Genomic DNA, 23,325 nt, shown 5'->3' on the forward strand with positions numbered 1-23,325 from the left:
TCTGCCTTCAGCTCAGGTCATGATCTCAGGGTCCTGAGGTCGAGTCCCGCATTGGACTCTCTGCTTGGCAGGGAGCCTGCTTCCTCCTCTCTCTCTCTGTCTGCCTCTCTGCCTACTTGAGATTTCTGTCAAATAAATAAATAAAATCTTTTTAAAAAATGCGCATGATCCTTTGAGTACTCTCACTTTTGGGAATCATTTCTACAAAATGTAGTATAATAGCTTATACTATAATATTAATATATATATACAACTACAGTGTATCAAGATATATTCAAGGATTTCTGTTTTGGAAACAACATGAATGACTGTTGATCATTTGCAGGGGTCATTGAATAAATCATTTTACATCTGTACCATGGAATATGGTACATTCTTTAATCAAGAAGGATATCCATGATGATACTGTTATATTATTGGGGTGAGGAATAACAAATTATAGATTATTACAATGTCCATTTTTTTGTAAAAAAGAAGGAAAGACTATATATGTTAATGTTTTCATGAGCAGTGGGAAATGTGTGGAAAGGACTGTATTAAGAGAGGAAGTTGTATTGGTGAAGGGGGAAATCATTTTTCCTTCATATGTCTACAGCGTCTGATTTATTATGAAGAGTATCCGTTACATTTGTAATAATCACATTTAATGAAGGAAAAAAATGCTAAATAAATTCAAAGCATGAGGATATGAGTTCTTAAGCTCTGTTTGGTGAGGGACATGAAAAATAGAACAATGTTATGTATACCTTCTGTTGTTGAGAATACTTGAAATCATTTCCATTCATGACCATTATCATAGGTTACCTCTGCAAATGAAGGTATTTTAGATTAACAGATGGTGGCTTTAATAATTTTTTATTTTCTTTTATAAGCAACTCCGTTCCAATATCCGAGAAATGGAGAAACTTTGTTTGAAAGTCCGAAAGGATGACCTGGTACTTCTGAAGAGAATGATAGATCCTGTTAAAGAAGAAGCATCAGCAGCAACAGCAGAATTTCTTCAACTCCATCTGGAATCTGTAGAAGAACTTAAGAAACAGTTTCATGATGAAGAAACTTTATTACAGCCTTCTTTGACCAGATCCATGACTGTTGGTGGTAATGTACTAAGTCTTATTCTTTGATCATAGTAATGCAGTTCATTAAAGTTTACTATCTTGTATAGCTCCTGCAGATACATAAGTTTCCATAGATTATGTTCTTTTTCAGTTTGTTGAATTCTTGGACCTGGAGTGTGCCTAGGTATGCATACCCTAAAAGTTTTGTAGGATAAAAATTTTGAAGCTATGCCATATAGAGTGGAACTTCTAGGCTTCAAGTACCTATTTGTCTATGTATTAAAAATAAATTTGGGGCACCTGGGTGGCTCAGTGGGTTAGCCCTCTGCCTTTGGCTCAGGTTGTGGTCTCGGGGTCCTGGGATCGAGCCCCGCGTCGGGCTGTCTGCTTGGCGGAGAGCCTGCTTCCCGTTCTCTCTCTGTCATTGCTGCACTCATATTTCCTTTTTTGTTTCTCTTTTAATTTATGTGATCTTGTTAACATTTTATATATGTTCTAAGATGCTTTAAATCTTAATGGTAAAGGTGGGGTATATATATAAATTAGAATCCGAGAGATGTTACACCTGTCCAGTTTTCATCTTTTTTATTTATGTAGGAGGCTCCATTCCCTGTCTCCAAAACCAGATCATTTTTTAACATTTTATTTTGCTGCTTATGATCCAGTAATGTATAGGGAACTGGAAATTAAAAAAATTAGGGGAAACAGGCCATCGTCCCCAGTTTCTTGGTAATCTTGCTTTTCTTGTATCCTGAGTACCTAGCACATAGTATATAGTGCTTGGCACATAGTAGACCATATGTAAATGTTTCATAAATGTGAATGAATAAATATCTTTTTAGAGACAGTTTTGTAATTTCAGATGCACTATTCTCACTACACTCTGTGGATAACCAGTACCTGAAGTGTTTTGCAGAGAAGGAGATGTTAGCACTCAGCCCCTCAGTTGAAGAATATTTGGGAAGATTGCTTTTGATAGTTTGTAGTTACTGTTTACATTATTCTGTCCATATATATTTATCATCACCATATATTGATTAGGATAAATGCTGCTCATATTACTTAGGGTGAACTGATACTTGATGTGCAAGTATAGAGAAGCAGCTGTCCTGCTTATTCACCTGGACGTTGTGACAGTGTCTAATCACCTAGACTCCTTAATTACCTAGATATTGTAACAGTTGTATGGTGGTAACAGCAGTGAAGATAGGCTGGAATTTCTGGAGTTGCTGACATCAAGTCTCTCTTGCTATTTAGTTTTGAATTGCCCATCACCAGCAATTCCCTAGCAAACAAAAATTTTGAGTTCTGAGAGTTTCTCACAATATAATACTATTCTAAAACTTGCTTTGATTTCATTTTATTATTGCATTGAGTTTCTGCCAGTAGGACTGTTTGGGCTCAACAAACTTGGGTGTACATATCATCAGAGGAACTGGGTGATTATTAGAAGAAGGCAGTTGAACAGTTTGCTGGCAATTAAATTTCTCTGTAGGAAGCTGACTGGTGTTAAATTATATGGTGTTATATATTTATGTATATATGTATATACACATACATACACACACATATATATAATATATATAAAATCAATATTTGAGGAAGCGCATATAGAGAGAACATGAAAAAGATTGAAGCAAAGCTAGAGGATGAAGGAGATGAAGAGATTCATTTTCCAACTCTTGATTCTCAAATTTTTCAATTTCAGATTAGCTAATCAACATCAGATTAGCTACAGACCTAATCACTTACCCCTGGGAGAAACTGCAGGATTAAATCTCTGTAGCTAGTGCTGACTTGATTGAGACAGTCATTCTATTTATAAAATACCTGAGTTACACCTAAAACAATGTATAGAATTTAAAATTCCAAATGGTGTACTGGTGAAATTGTGCTTTGATTTTGAACCCATTGTGAACAGTAAGTAGTTAAAATGAACGTCTCACTGAGTGCCTGAGTATTTCACCATGTGAGAGTTTCTACTGGGTTGCCTTAAATCCAAAAATAATATTAACAAATAATTGAGAGGATGGGAAAGAAAAAAACAAAGCAACTAATTTACATAAGACTTTAACAGTGGGGTGGGAATTGAGTTTGCCGCATGGGTGTTCTACTAGTTGTGGGCTCTTTTTTGTCATTCTACGTGTTTTTATCCTGTGCTTTCTGGTTTTTCTTTGTTTTTGCTTTAGGTACTCATTATAGTAGTGACAGCCTCTACAGAAAAAAAATGTGTTTGATTTGCATAGAAGTTAAGTGCCTTAAAATACTTCTTCCTTTACAAATTCAATCTGATTCTAAATAAATTGGTTGGAAATATCAGCAGAGATTCAGGAGCAATGTTGCCACATTTCCATGAGTGAGATCAAAATACAAAAATAGTTTTTCATTTACAGATAGAAATAACAAGTAGAATAGGACGTTTTATGTTCTCTGGAGAGTAAAGGAAGCTTATTAAGTTTCAGGGGAAGCTGTGATGATTTTGCTGTTGCTTTTGTCCAGATTCTGAGAGTTCCTAAAGCAAATCTTCTCTGCCAATCTTGCTTGATCTGAGAAACTCCCTTCTGTCTCACTTGTGTGTCTGGTTTCATTTTTAGCATATTGCTTCCAACCAAGAGAAGTGATGAACCTACAAATTTGATTTGTATTTAGAAAGGTATATCAAGTCATATAGAGTGAATCAGTGTTCCTCTCCATCTTTGTCTTTCTTACTCCCCATCCAACACATAACAATTCACCAGTGCAATAGGAACAGAATCTTATTACATTTTAAACAAATATTCACAAAAGAAAAGAATCCAATCTTAAAACCGTTGGGAACTTCAGATCATGTATTGAATTTGATGAAATATCAGATTTTATCACAGGTATATATACATGTAGTGAACAGTTTTGTGAAGAACATGGATAGTTTTGTATATTATTCAGAAGATACATTTTCTGTTGGTTTTAATTTTCTTAAAAATCCTCTTTTGCGGCTAAGTCAAGCCATGATTTAGAAGTCATTTTATTTTGATAGATAGGTTGGTATAGATGATCAAGAGATTAATTTCACTATTTTTAAGCTGTCCTAATATGAAAATTTCAGGAAATGTCTTTGAATTAATTTAGACTTAAAATGAAACTTTTTCCTAACATTGAAGTTTAATGGAAATTTCTTACATGTTGTGTTATAATTCTTAGTTAGAATCATTGCCTTTCAGAGAGAGAAAGAGAGAAAGACAAAGAAAGAGTGTTTGCATGTATGGAGACAAAGATCTGTGTTATTTCTTCAACTAAAAATATCTTCATGTTTATGTGAGTTTGTAGTCAATAATAAGGTCTTAAAACTAGAATTTGAAAAACAGTGGGAAGTGATATATGTATTCTTCATGCCCTTTACACTTGCAGTTGTTTGCATTTGGATGGAACTATCTTAAATGATTTCATCATATAAAACAATAGCAATTTGACTTCTGTGCACAGGGTGAGTTCTTCATCCTTCTTTCCTGCAGCTATAATCTGTCTCAGTGTTTTTTTCTCATCGTGTCTGTAGCAGTTCCTAAAAGTTCAAAGTCAGTGGATGTTCAGTGAGGTAGTGATTTCTAATATAAGCTAGAATAAATGAATTATGGAAGTTGGAGAAATTAAAGGGTTTCTTTCTTAATTGTTAGTTATGCCTCAAATTGATTAGTGATGTTCAGAGTTGTAAGTTTACAGCAGGATTTTCCATGGAGTAGAACAGATTTCTTTGTTCTAAGACTTCATTTGAACTAAGATGCATACGCAGTTTGGTTTCAAGTGAGACGTAAATGACTTAAACACTTTTACCAGGGGAAATCTTTTATGTTTGCTTAAAATGCCAAACATTTCCCACCCCTTCTTCATTCTTTTAGATAAAGAATTTATTTATGACAATCTCCCCTCATTTTATTGTATACCCTGGCATACTTCATTTAAATCCTCTGTAATAGTATAAACGCTATGGCTTATAAAAATCCTTTAAGTGGATGTTGTAATTATAAAGTTCTGCTTTACATTTTGTCTGTTAATGATAAAATTATCATTATTCATCATCCTCTTAAAGATGTTGGGGTTATTACAATAGAAATATTAAGTATAAGCAGTCTTAGAATAATTCATTTTTCTTGACTGATATGAAAATGAAAGTATCTTCACGTAATAAGTTAGGACATAAGGTAAGTAACTCTTTTAAACATTTGTAAAAAATCAGAGAGCTTTTAAAATATTGGATACTTGCCATAATGTTGTAATGTAAAACTTAGTCTAATGTTTTTGCTCTTCCTTTAAGATAAGGAAATGTATTCAGATAAGCTAAATTTCAAAATTAAAAGAACACTATCAATTCTGATAAGCCTACAAAATATTTCTTAGTTAATTGACTATACCTTTCCTAAACAATTCAAGGAGATTCTTTTCCTCGAGAAGTAAAAACATTCATAAGTTTCAAAAGTAAAATAGCAATGCAATTTTATAAAATACTAGGATGAAAAAAATTGAGAAGATGAACTTAAGAGTTATGACTTTTAATAGATCAGGTGTTACACATCATTATATCATGTCCTTGCATGTAACACTTTAGTATCTCTGGACTGTCATCCAGATAAAGTCCAAAGACTTTAACTAGTCTACAGTAAGAACCCTCCTAACCATGTGTGTAATGTTCTGTGTTTGTAACTTTGTGTCTTTTACTTTATTCTTTGAAAGACCAACCTGCTGATTTTATGTTGTTTTATTTTTTCTTCTCTGAGAGCCTTTTTTATGCCAGTCTCTCTGTGTAGAACTTATATTCCTATTTTCTTCGTCTCATAAGATCACTTTTCTGGGGAACCTGGGTGGCTCAGTTGTTAAGCATCTGCCTTCGAAGGGCTCAGGTCATGATCCCAGGGTCCTGGGATTGAGCCCCACATTGGGCTCCCTGCTCAGCAGAAAGCCTGCTTCTCCCTCTCCCTCTCCCCCTGCTTGTGTTCACTCTCACTGTGTCTCTCTCTGTCAAATAAATGAATAAAAGCTTTTAAAAAATCACCTTTTTAAGGAAGCTGTCTCGTAAACTGCACACCACACCAAGCTGGGTCAGATACCTTCCCAATTAGACTCTTACTGTTTTAGGATTGTCTCTATGTATGTCTGACTCTTCTAGAATATAAGTTCCTTGAGAACATCTCTTTTGTATTATTCATTTTCTCATCTCTGGTACCCAACACAATATGTAACAGGTACCAGATAATATTAAAGTGGTAGGTATTTTGAGCTTGAAGTAAGGGGGACAAAAGGAATTAGACCTTTCAATATCTTCTTTCCATTTCCAGTGCCACTGTCCTAGAGCAAACCATCATCATTTTGCACTGGACAAACTGCAAAGCTTCCTGACTGGTTTTTCACTCTCCGATTTTTTTTTTTTTAATTTCTTTTTTACCTTTCAACTTCATCCTTGATCTGTTCTTCACACTACAGCTATGGTTCCCTTTCTAAATCTGAAATCTGATTATAGCCCCCTCCAGCTTCCCAGTAGTCTCCAACTCCTTTTAATAGTTCTCTATTGATCTTAGAGAAAAACAAAATTCTTCAGCATAGTTTATAATACCATGAATAATGTCACCTTTGATTTCCTGAAAAGCTCAGTCTTTGCTTTTCTCTTTCACAGTCTGTATTTTGTTTGAACTCCTTCTAGTTCCCAAACCTATGCACATATTATTTTCCCTGACCTGAATACTCTCTGCTTTTCCCTCCATCTTTATCCCCAGTTCACCTATGTAATTGCTGTTCATCCTCAGGCTTCTGCTTCAAAACCTCCAACTACTCTCCCCTCCCCAAGTCTAGGTTAAATACCTCTCTTCTGTACTGATACAGTGTTCCATATTTACTCATATCATAGTTGTTATCAGGCTATTCTGAACTTGCCTGTTAATATAGTATATTGTATATAATATGGTAAATTCCATTAATAATAGTAGCAATAGCAATAGTTAGTTATTATAGTAGTAACTATTAAGCAACTTATACTCAATTTTTAAGCCAGCCACAGTGCAAAATGAATACTTATCACCTTATTTTATTATTTTTTAAAAGTTTTATTTATTCATTTAAGTAATGTCTGCACCCAACGTGGAGGTCGAACTCACAACCCCAAGATCAAGAATCACATGTTCTTCCAACTGAGCCAGCCAGGTGCCCCATTCACCTTATTTTTTGAAAAAATGAGGAAAATTAGCTAGTCATTAGCCAAGTCAGGATTCTAACCTAGGTCTTTCTGACTAGGCCCATGCTCTAACCATTGTACTGTGTTGACTCCCTCTAGCTACTTTTGTGGTTTACCATCGTGTCTGTGCTACCTGAGTACACTGATTGGCATTTAGTGGTCATCAGTCCATATCAGTTTAATGAATGAATGGCTGGTAAAACCAATACAAGGAAATAAAGACTTGAAGGTGGGGTTTGGAGTGTAAATTAATTCATTATCAGACCAGTTTTTCTGAGGAAGGCCTTAGGGGCTTGATGACTTTTTTAAAACTCAGGAAAGATATAGAAGTAATGGAGAAGTGGGCTAGAAAAATGACTCTTAGAAGAAAGATGTACAAAAAGATCCACACAATAAGAGGTGTTCATTTGATGACAGATATATTGTTACCCCAAATGACTGATTTTTATTGCAAAAAACACATCACTTTCCTACTTTTAATACCGTATGAATCTGATACTTACTACTAAATTTCCCAAAGAAAAGGTTAATGATTTACATTGCAAGTGTGAAACCTATTTCTAGTGGGTATCTCTATATGGAAAGTGGCCAAATAGAATAGTTTTCCTTCAGTGCTTCTTCCTCACTGAGCTCTAGTTATTCAGACTGGGTGGGTGGCATCTGTAGCCATTTTTGTGTGATGACTTTGTAGAATTAAAGAAAAAAATACTTGTTAACCTGGAAACAATCTGCCCATAGATGTATCTATTTCTATGGAATAATCAATTTACTTCCAGCCTGAATTCAGTTAGCTAACATTTTACATGGGAATTGTTTTACAAAATTGATTTATGCTGTCTGCTTTCTAACAAAGCTCATAAACCCTAAACATGAGGCTGTGTTCATCCAGGAACACTTCACACTGCTGAGGCTGAAGCTGATCCTCAGAATATGACTCAGGTATATGCGTTGCCTGAAATTCCTCAAGACGAAAATGCTGCAGAATCATGGGAAACCTTAGAAGCGGTACGTTAAAAATTATTTTCATTTTGATGGCTGTGAGACAAAAAAGTAAGTAACTTCCTTTTCTTCTCTCTTTTTAAGGACTTAATTGAACTTAGCCAACTGGTCACTGATTTCTCTCTCCTAGTGAATGTAAGTATTAGAATTGTTGTTGGCTCAGAAATGTTAGATTAATAGGATAAGAAACTTTTATTAATTCCTACACTTTTGATTAGAAGTTTAATAGAAGTTACAATTTTGAAGTGTTGAGCCACGGATAGAAGTCTAACAGTTCTCATCAACAGTCCAGATCAATTTAATAATTTATCATTTATCAAGCATTTGTTACATGGAAGGTACTGTGTTAAACTTTGGCACCAAGGGTCTGACAAGGTTAGCTTTAGGAATAAATGAGGCCTCTTCTCTGCCTTTAAGGGTTTACAGTGGGTTTGGATAAGTTTGGACCCCCAAAACTGAAATTTCAAGCATTATTAAGTGCAGAAATGAGGGATGAAGCGACGTATTATTAGCTCTAACAGAAGCATTTAATTCCAAGGGAGGGAGGCGGGGTTGTGAGGTAGAAATATTAAGGATAGCTTTACGAGATAGGTAGCATTTGCTTGAGCCTTGAAAACTGAGTAAAATATCCACAGATGGGAGTGGGGAAGGCGGCACTTGAAAACAGGTGAACAAAGACACAGAGTAGAGAAGAATGACAAAGCGTGAGATACTATGGACAGGCAAAGTAAGGAGTGTGAGGGCTTGATTGAGATGGTATTGAGGGCCATACCAAAGAATCTGAACTTTAGTTTGTAGGCATTAAGGAGTGATACAGATTTTTGAGCAGGTTAGAGTGATATGATCCAGTCTGGTTAAGAAAGATTACCTTTAGCAATGTGAATATTGACTCAGGGAAGGGGGAGATAATAGGCAGGATGACTAGTTAGGAATCAGTAGCAAGAGACTCACCAAGAACAGGGGTGCCTGGGTGGCTCAGTTGCTAAGCAGCTGCCTTCCACTGAGGTCATGATCCCAGGCTCCTGGGATCCAACCCCACATCGGGCTCCCTGATCAGCAGGAAGCCTGCTTCTCCCTCTCCCACTCCCCTGTTTATGTTCCCTCTCTTGTTGTGTCTCTGTCAAATAAATAAAATCTTTATTTAAAAAAGTTTCACCAAGAACAATGGCAATACAAGTATACAGGTAAAGGCCAGTTGAGAGGTATTTCTGGGATAGACTTAGAAACGGGAGGAAGATGGAAGAGTCAGACATTAAGGTTTTATTCTGCATAATTGGGTAGCCAGTGATACTGTTAACATAGATGAGGGAACATAAAGTAGGATTTGGTGGGAAAGAAAGAATAGGTTTTCTGTCATTTTTTTTCTAAGTTATTTTTATGTTTCCTTCCCAGGAAGTACAGGAAGGTTGGATGTTTATGTGTGTGTCTGTGTGTACCAACAGGAGGAAACCTGTGTCTGCTCATGCTTCTGTCTAGGCTTAGTTTTTTGTTCTTGACCAAACCGTGATCTGGGGGTTTTACATCTTTGAATTATGGATTCCCTGACATCTGGCTTTCAAGTATAAGAAGTCCCTGGATTACATAATCTCAGAATGGAATTCGACCGAATTTATGAAGCCAGCTAATCTATTTATTCTTTTGAACAATTACAGTGCAGGGATACTTTATACTTCAGCCATTCTGTTTGGAGATTCTCTCTGCCTCTTAGAAGTTCTTCCTTCTATAAACTGCCCTACAATAACTTCCCTCTGGTACTTTTGCCCACTTGGAGCCATACACTGAATAAGTTTTGTCATCTTTCCATATAAAATTTTTCAACTTTTTAGACCAATATTACCCTTCCTCACCCTATCCAACCTCATCATATTTTTTTTCTTTTAAGAACTCTTCTTTAATGTGTTCCTTCTAGAATATGATTTTCTAGACCTTTCAATACTAGTCCCTTCATCTGTTTTTTAGTTTTTGTATTTTTTCTTGAAATTTAATGCCTAAAATTGAACATCAGTAAATTTTTTAAAGCATTTTCCTTTTTTGATGCTGCTAAATCAGAAGCAGCAAAATACTTGAGGTTTCTGGATTAGGTATCCCTGTAATCTATCCATATACTTGCATATAAAAGGGAATGATACAAGAATCCCCAAATATTTGTTGTTTCAGAATTGAGATTTATTCAATTATTCTAACTCTCTGATATAATCTAGTTTGTAAAATCTGTACATGATATCTACACATTAAATGTGTGAGTTATAATGTATGTAAACTATACCTTAGTAAAGTTGATTTAAGAAACAAACAAACATGTACAAAGTGCGTCTCATTCCAGACAAATACATTTCCCTTCCAGAGGGATAGGCACATGAAAGAAAAATTGAGGGCTGTGGCCATCTAATAATTATATATCCGATTAGCTTACGTAAATAGCTCCTAACCCTTAATCTAAGGAAGGTTTGTGTAGGAAGACTTTGGCTATAGCCATAGTTCTATACAAATGTCCTATTTATAATAATCTGTGTGAGGACATGGAACAGAATGTATTAGGCAAAAGCTCAAAGGAGAACCACTGATTACTATTCCCAGGGTGACTGAGTTCCCATGACCACATGGTCAGTACTCACAGAAGCTCCATTTAGGCACCAGTTACTTGGGAACATAAGCACAGTGACCACATCCTTGTCACATGGATATAATAATATCTAGACAAATTAACCATGTATTTTTGGAGTACTTTCTATGTGCATAGGACTGTGCTAAGTAAGGTCAGTGAAGACTAGAGAACAGTTTAAAAAAAAAAAACCTATAGGATAGTCTTGATAATTGCATAACATTGTGAATGTACTTAATACCACTAAATTGCACACTAAAAATGGTTAAAATTTGTAAATTTTATATTATATATTTTTTACCATAATGAAAAATGAACCCACAAAACTATCAAGAGATCCAGGTATGGTCTAATAATGGATTAATATCTAAGCACCCTGATTCAGTTTTCTTCAACCTTTTTTGCTCAAGTGCCCTCTTCTCTTCCTATACTTATGGAACTAGCCCTATTTCTTGTCAAGGGGCATTTAAAGAACTTTGGGCCTGTCACTCAGTGGCATGTCACCCTGCTACTGGTCCAACTTTGTCTCTACTTTCTACCTTATTTCCTATGAGTAAAAATTGGGTCATAGTCGATTAGATCAGATCGATTGGATTTATTAGCCACTTGACCTTAAGGATGTTGTTTGACAACAATGAGCTTTGTAAAACTGATGAGAGGAAGAAATGAGATAATTTCTGTTACTTACTATCCCCTTTCCTTCCTCTGACCCCAGATGCTTTCCTGCCTTTTTCCCTCTCTTACAGGATTCCTTCTTCGGCTCCTTGTTTAGAGTTCTACCATGTTACCTTTAGATATTTTAGTACTGTAGCCCTTACACTTCCCTCTCCTATTGCCAAATCCCATGATATCAACATCCTACTCACCTACGCTATTTATTGCATATCTAGGCCAATATAATCCTGGACTCTGTATGTAGTAGTGTTTGTATGTTTCTGAGCTTTTCTGTGTGTATTATTTATTGCCTGTGGTTAAGAATTATAGGTTACATACTTTTGGACTTCAGAACTGGGATAGCTCAGTGTTAACCTGGATTGGCCAAGATCTAAGACAAGAGCTAGCCTCGAAAGATGGTTGTAATTGAGAGTCAGAAATAAAAGAAAATAACCACAGTTTTGGCAATAGCCTCTTAAACCCATAGCTTTTATCACATTAATAAAACTATACAACCATTAGCAAGATTCTGCAAGGGAGAGCATTTTTATTGATGTAAATAGATTGGGGAATGGATTTGTTCGAAGTATTACTGTTGCTTGTTAGAGAGGATGCTGGGTATACAAGTGCCCACAACAAGCATTCAAGGGAAAGACAGTTCATTAGTTTTGACTTCAAATGCCCAAATTGCATCCTACTTAGCCAACATTAACTTAATAAATCACATTTCTTTTTCAGAATCTTAGATGCTCTTATAACTGCTTATTAAGATTCATTTATTTTGGGGGGGGGAAGACAAAGGGACCTACTTCACCATTTTTTAAAATGAAATCCATCAACATATCCTTGGAGTCTTTGAGAATTCTTTCCCTTTGCAAAGAGAAGAGTCTTTCTTTATGTTAGTGTCTTTCATATATGGTTCAACTCCCTGTTAAAGGGATGCTGAGAACATGTATGAGGCGCCAAAGTATAAATGTCAGAAAGGGAGTTTGAAGATTGTCAAATGTGGGAGGCCTGGGCAGATGAAAGCAAACATAAGCAAATCAGAAGCAAAAACGGGAGGTTGGTAGGTATATGAAAATTATTTGGGGTCTGAGAGAAAGGAGGTGTATTGGCTATTTTCCCTCTACCCCTCAGCTCATTGGGATGTGGAGGTTGGTGATCACGTCTGTGTTTTATCTGCTAGCACAGACTTTCAGGCAAGAATGGAAAGTGTTAGGATGTCCCAAATAGAAACAATGACAGAAATTCAGTGTAAAAAATCCCAACAAGTTGGATGTTACTAGTGTTGGACTTCTGCTTCTATGAGTTGAAAGAAGAGAACTAACATTAAGTAAGTTTATTGTCTGAGGAAAATGAAAACTGAATGAATGAATGCCTAGGAAAAATCTAATGTTTTAATGCCCAAGAATTTTCAAGCCTCATAGGAAGAAGTTTAATATACTTTTTAGAAAAGAAAGATGGGCTTTCTTGAGACGATCAGGATGACTTTTTCTATTTTTCTCCTCACACTCTACAGACCGTATCTCATTTTATCCTCACTTCAACTCCGTGAAGTATTATCCTCACTTGTGAGAGAATATTGACACCTGGAGAGCTTGAGTAATTTGTCCAAGGGCACACAGTACTGGGATTTGAACACAGGACATCTGGTCAGAAAGGTTGTGCCCTTAATCTGATTGTGTACTTATGTGAGTGGTTTTTAAAGTGTGAGAAGAAGCATGGACTTACAGCATCACCTGGGGACTCATATTTCATGCAAATTCTCAGGCTTCACCTAAAGTCTACAGAATCAAAAGCTCAGGGGGTAGGGCACAGCAATCTTTGCTTCAGTAAGTTTTCTGGGCGATTCTGGTGCACACTCACATGTGAGAATCACTGTTGTACTTGTCTCTGACAGAAATGTTAAAAGGAAAACAGATAGGGGCACCTGGGTGGCTCAGTGGGTTAAAGCCTCTGCCTTCAGCTCAGGTCATGATCCCAGGGTCCTGGGATCAAGCCCCGCATCGGGCTCTTTGCTCAGCAGGGAGCCTGCTTCCTCCTCTCTCTCTGCCTCTCTCTCTGCCTACTTGTGATCTCTCTTTGTTAAATAAATAAAATCTTAAAAAAAAAAAAAGGAAAACAGATAAAGGACTTTTTTTCAGGGTTGTGTTAGAGATTTCAAGAATAGCAGTGGAGAATACAGGAATGAAGGGATACCATAAAAGGTCTACCAGTGAAAAGGTACAAACTTGGTGAATCAGAAGAGAAGGATGTCAGTAATGCTGATAGGACGCTCCTGTTTGGGGGGGTGAGGATTAGCTGTGTTGTGATATGATCTCATATGATCTTTGGAGTTAGAAGAGTGTTCATATCCGATTTAGTGTTAAGAGGGCAATTAAATGCTTCAGGATTAAAGTTGAATTATTTCACAGTTACACTAAAGAAGTGGGATTTAGCTGGGATCAAACAGGGATTCTCTTCTGCTGTGAATAAAAAAAAAAGAAAGAAAGAAAAAGAAAAACCTTGGGGTGCCTGGGTGGCTCAGTCGGCATCCAATCTTGGTTTTGGCTCAGGTTGTGATCTCAGGCTCATGGAATTGAGCCCCATGTTAGGCTTTGCGCTCAGCATGTAGTGTGCTTAAGACTCTCCCCCTCCCTCTCTTTCTATCCCTCTCCACCTTGTGCATGTGCACTCTCTTTTGCTCTCTAAAGTAAATAAATGAATCTTTCGAAACCAACAAACAAAATCCTAGTCTATATATTGATGTGATAGTGGTTACTTGAGTTTTATACATTTGTCAGAATTCATCTTTCTGTACCCTCAAAATTATTGTATATAAATTCTGTCTAATTTTTACTTAAAATGGGATTGTGTTCCTGTGGCAAGTAATGAGTTCCTATCACTGGAGGTGTTTGAGCTGAGGTCCAGTAATCAGTTCTGAGAAATGTAATGGGGCTTCACACCTCTGAGGGGTAAAGTCATTCCTCCCATTCACTCCGAGGTTCCATGAGTCACAAGTGTTATTGTGTCAGAACAGGTGTTGCCATTTTTTTGTAGAATGCTTTATTAATATCTTTGATCTGAAACATTTTAACTTGTCATGATTTTAAAATGTATTAAAGTGTACAGGTGTGAAGTTTAGAACAGTAAATTCATTCACTGCTCCCTACTGTATATCACAAGTAGAAAGTTTTTGTGATAGATCACACCAAATTGTATTCTCATTTTTAAAAGTAATCATTTGATTTTATTGGATCCAAGGGCCTTTTACTCCTAAGGCAAATTTGCCTGTTTTAAATATTTGAATCTTCAAAGAAGATAAGTTAAAGTTTTTTGTTTGATTTTGTTTTTGTTTTTTATCATCAACCTCAGCATGACGTGTAAATGCTTATTTGGATTTTTCTTCTCTGACAAAGTAGATTCATTTGGAGAATAATATGTTTGTATGTTTGAATGAATGTTAGTGTGAGATGCTTTTTCCTATAAAGGTGCCACCCTTTTATTATCTAATAATTAAATCACCCTCTTTTTTATACAAATGAATTTATACTTTCGGCATAGTTTATCAGACGCTAGTAATGAACCACTATTCAGACTGCAAAGCTGTAGTACACGGGATCCTGATTACAGGAATTAAAATAGTGTGTATTGGCTGACTGCTGCTCCCCAGCAGGAATGCTCACTCATAATTCCTTTGCATCTAGTCTCAGCAGGAGAAGATTGACAGCATTGAAGACCATGTCAACAGAGCTGCTGTGAATGTTGAAGAGGGAACCAAAAACTTGGGGAAGGTAAGATTCTGCTCCTGCTGACAAATCAATGGTACTCTGGCTCCCAGGAATCTGTAGTATTAACCCAATTGATCTGCTCTCTTTAATGTGGAGCGAACCAGCAATTAAGGAAATAAGGAACAAATGACACATTGGTAGTGCAAGAAATCAATGACTGTTGTAATATTCTACTCTAAGATTCATTCTATCGGGAGAGAAATTTTTGAGAGGATAAACCAAAGCCCCACTCTAAGGCATTTTGGTATTATAAGGGAATATTTGCGGAAGTTCAGAGAGTAAAGTGTCACCAGAATCCAGTAGGGGCAAGAGTGTACATGTGGGGTGGGACCATCTATTTCCCATAGAACCCCAGGTATATAGCACAGAATAATGTCTATGCAACATAAAAGCTTTGGGGTTATCTGTAGCCGCCGAAACTGTTTAAGTAAGCTTGCTAGATAGTTAGTGGATTGATTGTTTTGCAAGTAAAATCCGTTTGTGGTAGTCCACTTTTCGTAGCTCATTTCTCCAAATTCTGAGATCGGGAACAATTGTAGTACCTGTGGAATACTGCCTCCTCTCCTGAGCTCTAAGGTTCATTATGTACCAAGAGTTAAAGAGGCATTGCCAGGAGTAATGAGAGGAAAATGCACATCACCACAGGCGGATATTCTCAACTCAATTTCTAAATTGAATTTTTTTTTTTTTTTTTTTTTTTTTTTTTTTTTTTACAGGCTGCAAAATACAAGCTGGCAGCTCTGCCTGTGGCAGGTGCACTCATCGGAGGAGTGGTAGGGGGTCCGATTGGCCTCCTCGCAGGCTTCAAAGTGGCAGGAATTGCAGCTGCACTTGGTGGTGGGGTGTTGGGCTTCACAGGTGGAAAATTGATACAAAGAAAGAAACAGAAAATGATGGAGAAGCTCACTTCCAGCTGTCCAGATCTTCCCAGCCAAACTGACAAAAAATGCAGTTAAAAACCAAACTTCAGCATTATTGGCGCCAATGTGTCTATCCTAATGAGGACCTTTGCTGCTGTTGGACACTCAGTCAGCTTTTGGAACATGATTATGTCAAGATAGTGGCTATAGATGCTCAAATGGTATTGAACTGTGATAAGCAGATATATTTTGTTGTTTGCTGGAGTGTTAGAGAGATGTTAGAGATCGAGGAGCCTGGGCTGAAGGTGTGTGATGTCAGGTAAAGTTTAAAGACTGCCAAGGACCAGATTTTCTGCCTAGAAATGTGAAAAATGAATTTTTAACTTTGATAAGGACTCGAGATGTGTGGACATGATGGTTTATGGAAGGCTGGTGTATTCCATAACCCTACTTGGAGACCCTAAGACTAAGTATATTGAAAATATGCTTATTGATCTCTTATATATAGGAGGTTATTTAGGCCTGTTAACAAAGAAAAGAATGGGGAGTTCAAGAGCCTTTCTTATCAAATAAGGAAATCAGGATCTCGTCAGGGGCACAGGTGAACCACATAATGGAGTCCATTTGGTGAACCCTTTTATAGTTTGGTCCACCTGTATTTTCTGGTGAAGGACACTAATAGTGAAAGAAAATGGAAAGAGAGGTGCAGCTTCTCTTTGAGATACCTTAATTTGTGACACTGGCTTCTTTGAACTCTTCCTTCTATCTTTTTAAATAAAGAACACAGAATCTCAAGTGATAGGAGACTATTAAGCCAGTCACTAAGCTTGGTCTGTCAGCCTGCCTCTTAACAACTCAAAAATCTAGTGCCCTCTGCCTTCCCTCCCTTGTAATTCTGCAAAGTTCTTTGACTTGTGGGGTGAATTCTACCCATGTGTAATGAGGACTTTTCTCCTAATCTGCTTTCTTGTATTGTCTCCCATATCCATTCATCCCTTCCTATAACCTCTAGGTAAAAGAAAGAAAGGAAATCTCAAATATTTCCAACATTGTTAGAGTTTGAGGTAAAAAATAAGCAGGTAGCAGGGGGTACCAGATCATTTCTTGGGGCATCTTACAATTTTAAGAGACTGATGTACCGGCCATGCGGGGAATCTCTGACCCTGTGTCTTTTCAGCTGGCCTTTTGGGGAGCTAAGAACTAGCTTTCTACCTCACTTCTGTTAACCACCATCCTTTTCCCCAGGCTTTGCTGTCTCCTATGCTTTACTTTTCCCAGCTGTTATCTCTTCCCGGGAGTGGCGTTCCTGCTCACCTTTCCTCATATTCAAGATGATAGACAAAGCCTGGTGCCAAGAGTGATCCTGATGAAGGATTTGTGGTGCTAATTCCAATACTTGACATTGACAACAAACATGGCCCCGCCCAACCCAAATAACAAAAAGGTTTTAATTTTGTGAAAAAATAATTGAAAATCACAGGTAGCCTCATCCTGTACCCCCAGTTCATTTGAAATAGGAAGGAGCCACCTTTTGCCTTAATCTTTACTGTTTTCTGAGAGTAGAGGAATGGTCACCTGTACCACAAAATGTGTGAGCTCAGGAGCCAAACAGATTCCTCAGGTGGTTGAATGCTTATCATTTCTCTCTTGTTGAGTTATTCTTAATAATTTTTATTGTTTGCTTGATACTTTTCTTTGTCTAATATAGCCAGACTTACACTTTTTTTTTTTACTTTTACCAATGAATTCTAATGAAGAGAAAGCATCATTTCTTACTGGCATTAAATAACTGGAAAATATCAAGTATTGCTATCTGAGAATTGTATCTTCAGTATAGTACCAAGAAGGAAGTGCCTTGAATAAGTGTCCAGTTCTGATACGGTATTTGATACTGGATACCTGTAAGGCTAGGATAATTACTTTGGAACTACACTTTTTAAAATATTTTCTGATCTTTGCTGTCCCTTTAACACAGGGTATTCAAACCAGAATGAGGATCAGACTCATCCAGGGTGCTTTTTTAAAACAAGATTGCTAAACTTCAGTCCCATAGAGTAACTCCAACGATGGCCAGTCTGGCCTGGTCAGCTAAAACAAAGAATTTAAGATACAGTTTCATCAAGATTCAGCTGTAATTATTGAATTCTGTAATTTCTGAGTATTCTTCCCTTCAACATGGCCCAGTCTTCCTTGCTCCATATCATTCCCTCTCTGCCAACCCACAATTGGCTATGCTTTTTAGCCCACCATCCTTTTTTTTTTTTAAGGTTGATTTATTTATTTTAGAGACAGCTTGAGAGGGAGGGGCAGAGCAAGAGGGAGAGAATCTTAAGCAGACTCCAGACTGAGCGCATGGAACTTGATGCGGGGCTTGATCTCACAACCCTGAGATCATGACCCGAGCTAAAACCAAGAATTGGTTCCTTAACTGACTGTGCCACCCAGGTGCCCCTACCTTTAGCCCACCATCTTAATGGCCCTAGGGACTTATTATCCTGTCAGGCTAGTTTTACACTGGGAACTGGAGGAGAGAGGAGGCCTGTAACTGAAGTTTATATTTTGTTTGAGGATCTCTCATTTTTCATCAGCCAGTTTGGGACACCACTCTATGTGCTCAAATAGGCCTTTTGATTTTTATTACTCATCAGGATTGGAATATTACCCTACGAGCCTTCATGCTCAGGCAAATTTTAGTTGTTTTAAAAAGTCTTATAATTTAAAACCATTTAGAAATTCTGTCTAATTTCCCTGTAATAGAATCTAAAAGCTAACCTTTGGTAGAACTTTCTAGAAGTGTTTAATCAACTATAATAAACTATCAAGTGTTTAGAGGTATGAACTAATTAATATGACACAGAAACCAATCTTAAACTGAATTTAATGCCCTAGGGTATCCGATTAAATTCATCTTCTCTGTGATTCATGTCTTATTTTTACTATATTCAAGTTAGAAGGTAAGGGTTACTTTGATTAAGTTCTTAAAATTTACAGAGGTACAAACTTCCAGTTACAAAACTAGATCACAGGGGGGAAAGTGCAGAATGAGTGGGGTGGTGTATAGCGGTCCATTGGAAAAAGGTAGTGCTCCTAAAGACCTTTTTTGTTTTTCTAAAGACTTTGTGATATAATAATCTGAGAATTTTTCTGTAGAGCACACTTTAAAACTTTGTGGTTGTAACCCACAGTAAAAAATGCATTTATATCAAAACTCAGTTTATTTATAATGGAGAATACTATTACGTATAGTGTACTCCGATATTTTTTATTTGTTTTTAAAATATTGCTGGTTGTAACCTACCAAATTGATTTCATAATCTACCAATGGTTGTGACCCTTTGTTTGAAAAGAAGAAAACACCCTATGGAGAAACTGATATTTATTGAATATCTTCTGTTTTCCAGGCACTTCACTAGGCATTTTACAGGTAAGGAAACAGAGTCTCAGAGAAGTTAAATGACTTACAGAGGGTTATTCAGCTGTGAAATGTTGAAGCCAGGGGATGTTAACTGGGTCTCTTGAACTACAAAAATCTGTTATTCCTCCACTATGCTACTTCTGTACATAAAATCGAGGTGGGCCATTCATCCTGCTTCACCCGAACACCAGTATATTCTGTAAGGCAGGCTTGCTGTGAAATTACATGTGCATTTGCAGTTTTTTGTTTTTAGTCTTTTCAGGAACTGTCCTGCAGCCTCTAAGTTTTTAATAGTGGCTGATGCAGAAGTACCTAGTGCTGAATTTGGTCCTTAGACTGTAAAATTAAAAATGCTTCTAACCCACCTACATGTCCTACAAATTTCCTTGTATACCATGGGTTATAGCCATCTCTTCAGCGATGCTTTTTGTATTAAAAATGAAATGTTTTTTTCTTAAACCTATCATAACTCATAGAATCAAATAATTGCTATCTTTTAAAATGGTACTCTTGGGAAGTCACGTACTTACACTAGTGACACTATTATTACTTAGAACATTTTTGAAACTTTTCTTTTGGAATTGCCTCCAAAGACATTTTGCAAAGTAAATAGAAGAGCCATCTCCGTGTGTATTAGTCATGGATTACACCCCGTTGTCCTTATGACCTCTCCTCTCTTCCATTCTTAGTTTTGCTTTTCTTCTGATGGTTTTGCTCTCCTACTTCCCTGTGCTGGAGCCGATAACCTGCAGGTGCCCAGACAGGGGGTATGCTGGCCAGAGCTCCTAGAGCAAGAACTTTTGGTCTACTGAAGCTGAATGCTATAAAGAGAGACTCCTGCAAGTCTGAAAACCTATCTCTGTGGGCTGCCTATGCCATAAGTAGTTTGCACAGGAGTAGGACTGAATACTGGTCATACCAATCACAGGAAGGTGAGGAAACCTGAAATGTAAGTATGAAATGTGCAGCATTTCTCCGCACAGAACAGAAACCGCACCAAGCCATGCTTTGTGTTAACTTAAAACTGAAAGGTGTTTCTCAGGGTCTCCTTTGCCCTTCATTGCTGCCACATAAAATCTGGGAGAAAGGATGATGAAAAGCCTGGGGGAAAGGTTCTCCTGTGAAATGGACGTGTTCTCTTAAGGTACCATGTGGCTTTAGCTCTCTGGTACTTAATGAATGTTAGATAATGTTTGTAAGGAATCATAGGACTAATAAAAGGTAGGAAAGCTTCCCTGGGAGCCTAAATTAATGTAAGCAGTTTAGGTTCTGTTTGTGTTTTTAACAACATTTTGTTTCTAACAGGTGGTTCTTGCTGTTTATATTCAATAATTTGACACCACTTTACAGAGGAACTTCTTCAGTATTATAAACGATCAAGGCAAAAGATGAATATTATTGTCCACATTGCCACTCTCAAATTATTTTTGGAGATAGATATATCTGTGCAAAATTAACAAAAGAAATAAATTGAATAAAAAAATAAATTGAATAAAAATGATTTGCTCAAGATCAAAGCTAGTTGGCACAACAGCTAGAATTATACCAAGGTCTAAGAAAAACAAAAACCCTCAAAGTAATTCAACTAAAGTTTTGTTCTGCCATATCAAGTTGTATGCTGAGGCTTATGGTCTTTCAGACAAGCTAAAATTCCAGATCAGGCAGTAGCTATAGTGAAAAGAAAATTGGATGGGGCATTAGGAGAACACAGTGCTAATTTGGGCTTTGTCTTTCCCCTGATAAGCCTTTTTTCTCAGCGGTGGCTGCCTTCTCCTATTCCAGTCTGGGATTTGCCAACCATAAACCTCAGTAGTTAGCAACTTGACACTCTCCATTCTTCATATGTAGCTTCTTACTGGCTTCTGTCAGTTCTACTTTGAATATTAGTTGCATCTATTTCTAAATATGTTCATAGTCATCACTCTAGTATAAAAGACTGTGTTACCTCTTACCCCCTATTTCACTTCCCCCAACTTTAAGCCATTCCTCACATCAGTGCCACAAGAATGAAAACCAGGTCCCTTGGCCATTTTTCTGCTGAAATATTTCAGCAGTGGCTCCCCTGAATACTCAATAAAGTTCAAAACCCTTAGGTGAGCATTCACAACTTTCCCTATTCTGGCTCTAGCTTTATCTCTTCAAACTCAACTACTCACCAACTGACAGTGCCACTGAGAATCAGACATTCCATAAACATGATTTTAAGGGTTTTTTTCCCATGGTGAAATTATGAACTGGTAATAAACTGTTTACATTTGTAAAATTCTGTAGTACTGCATTTTACACAACTGATCAGCCTAAAAGTTGTTTCTTAAGGAAAATCTTTTGTCCCTCCAGAAGAAATTACATTTAATTTATTAACTCCTAAAATTGTCAGTTTTGTCACCTGTGCATCTGATAGCCAGAGCATGGGGATTTCTTTTCAGCAGCATAGATACTCCAGCCTTGAATGGACCATTGTCTAGCTCCTGTGAGAAACCTGACTAATAAATATTTGAGAAAAACAACTCAAGAATATACGTTATTCATACATTTCTCAAGTACTTGAGATTTTCTTGTATTATGGTCAATCATTAAAAAGATGTTTACCTGGGTTTCATTAATTAAACCCTCTAAGATATTTTCCGTTTTATTGTTAAACCCTTGATGTTGGCAAGGGTCAGCACAAGAAAAGGCCCAATGGTGAGAATATCTACAAATTCTGTAAAGCTTACTGAATTAATTGTGTTGTTGAGTGGTGCTTGTATAAGGAAACATGCAATAAATTCATTCAACAAATACTGAATTGAATGCCTGTTGTGTGTTGCATACCAGGGCCACCATACATAGAAAAATCTTAGACCTATGGAATCTACCCTTGTTAAATCATTCAAGCTAATGAATTCAGGTATGTAAAGCAAGTAAATCACAATAACACGTGGTTAGTACCTTAAAAGAAGAATAAACAGAATAGGATGAAGGCACAGAAGATGGAGTGATTTGCTGCCTGGAAGAGAAGGGGAAAGCTTGGTAAGAGGAAGGCGTTTGACAGGATTTTGACCAAGGTCTCCTGTACCCAAGCTCATGTACTTTTCTTGATGCCTGGAAGAAGGTTATGGCTGACTGGAGGAAGCTGTGGGCTTCGAGGTGGCAGAGGAGTTCCATGTACAAAGGATTGAAAACATGAAAGAACGTAGTGTGCTCAAAGAAAACCAAGGAGCTAAACTTGAGAGTGATGAAGATGGAAGTGTAGACTGGGGTGGTTATACATGTTTTTAACTTAATAATTCTTTGTTTAAAGGAATTGATCTGTTGGTTTGTATCAGAAAATACTGGTAGAACCCTAGGAGTTCTTCCTTTTGCCTTCCTTGCCAAGGAAGTTAGTAAACCCCACCTTGCTGGAGTGTGTGGCATATTTGACATATTTGCTTTCCTTTCCCACATGCAAGAAATGATTTGTGCTTGCGTGTCTCTCCGCTGTGAGATCCCCTACTTCATACTGAATGCCTGTTTTTGTCCTGTCATCCTATTCATTCCATAAATATTGAAAACCCACTGAGAAAATAAATAGCCATGAAACTTACCTGTTAGTGCCCAAGACTTTCATGGTCCAGTTTCCCATTTCTACACTACTTCTTAACCACTACAATTCACTGGCTTCATTCAGTTGTGGCAAATTCTGCAATGTTCTTCAGAGCTATAAACTTCTTCCATTTGTGGTGATACGATCTTACCGACTAGATTTTAAGCTGCTTTCAGGGCAGGGACTAGATCATCTGCTTGTTAGAATAT

At 37.1% G+C, this 23,325-nt stretch overlaps 1 protein-coding gene across 5 annotated transcripts in view; it reads left to right on the plus strand.

Annotated features, from left to right (window-relative positions):
• Positions 1 to 22,339, plus strand: part of STX17 (syntaxin 17) — a 58,624-nt gene extending 36,285 nt beyond the window's left edge. For all 5 annotated transcript variants that reach the window (XM_004747693.3, XM_013053814.2, XM_045081629.1 and 2 more), the window contains 5 exons: positions 873 to 1,098; positions 8,144 to 8,259; positions 8,338 to 8,388; positions 15,196 to 15,282; positions 15,996 to 22,339. In XM_004747693.3, the coding sequence (XP_004747750.1) occupies positions 873 to 1,098; positions 8,144 to 8,259; positions 8,338 to 8,388; positions 15,196 to 15,282; positions 15,996 to 16,235 (720 nt within the window). In that variant the 3' untranslated portion in view covers positions 16,236 to 22,339. The remainder of the gene's footprint in view (positions 1 to 872; positions 1,099 to 8,143; positions 8,260 to 8,337; positions 8,389 to 15,195; positions 15,283 to 15,995) is intronic.
• Positions 22,340 to 23,325: the final 986 nt, after the last annotated feature.

The sequence above is a fragment of the Mustela putorius genome, unplaced genomic scaffold (genome assembly GCF_011764305.1).
Source record: "Mustela putorius furo isolate JIRA1106 unplaced genomic scaffold, ASM1176430v1.1 tig00000580_pilon_pilon_pilon, whole genome shotgun sequence".
NCBI classification, from domain to species: Eukaryota; Metazoa; Chordata; class Mammalia; order Carnivora; family Mustelidae; genus Mustela; species Mustela putorius.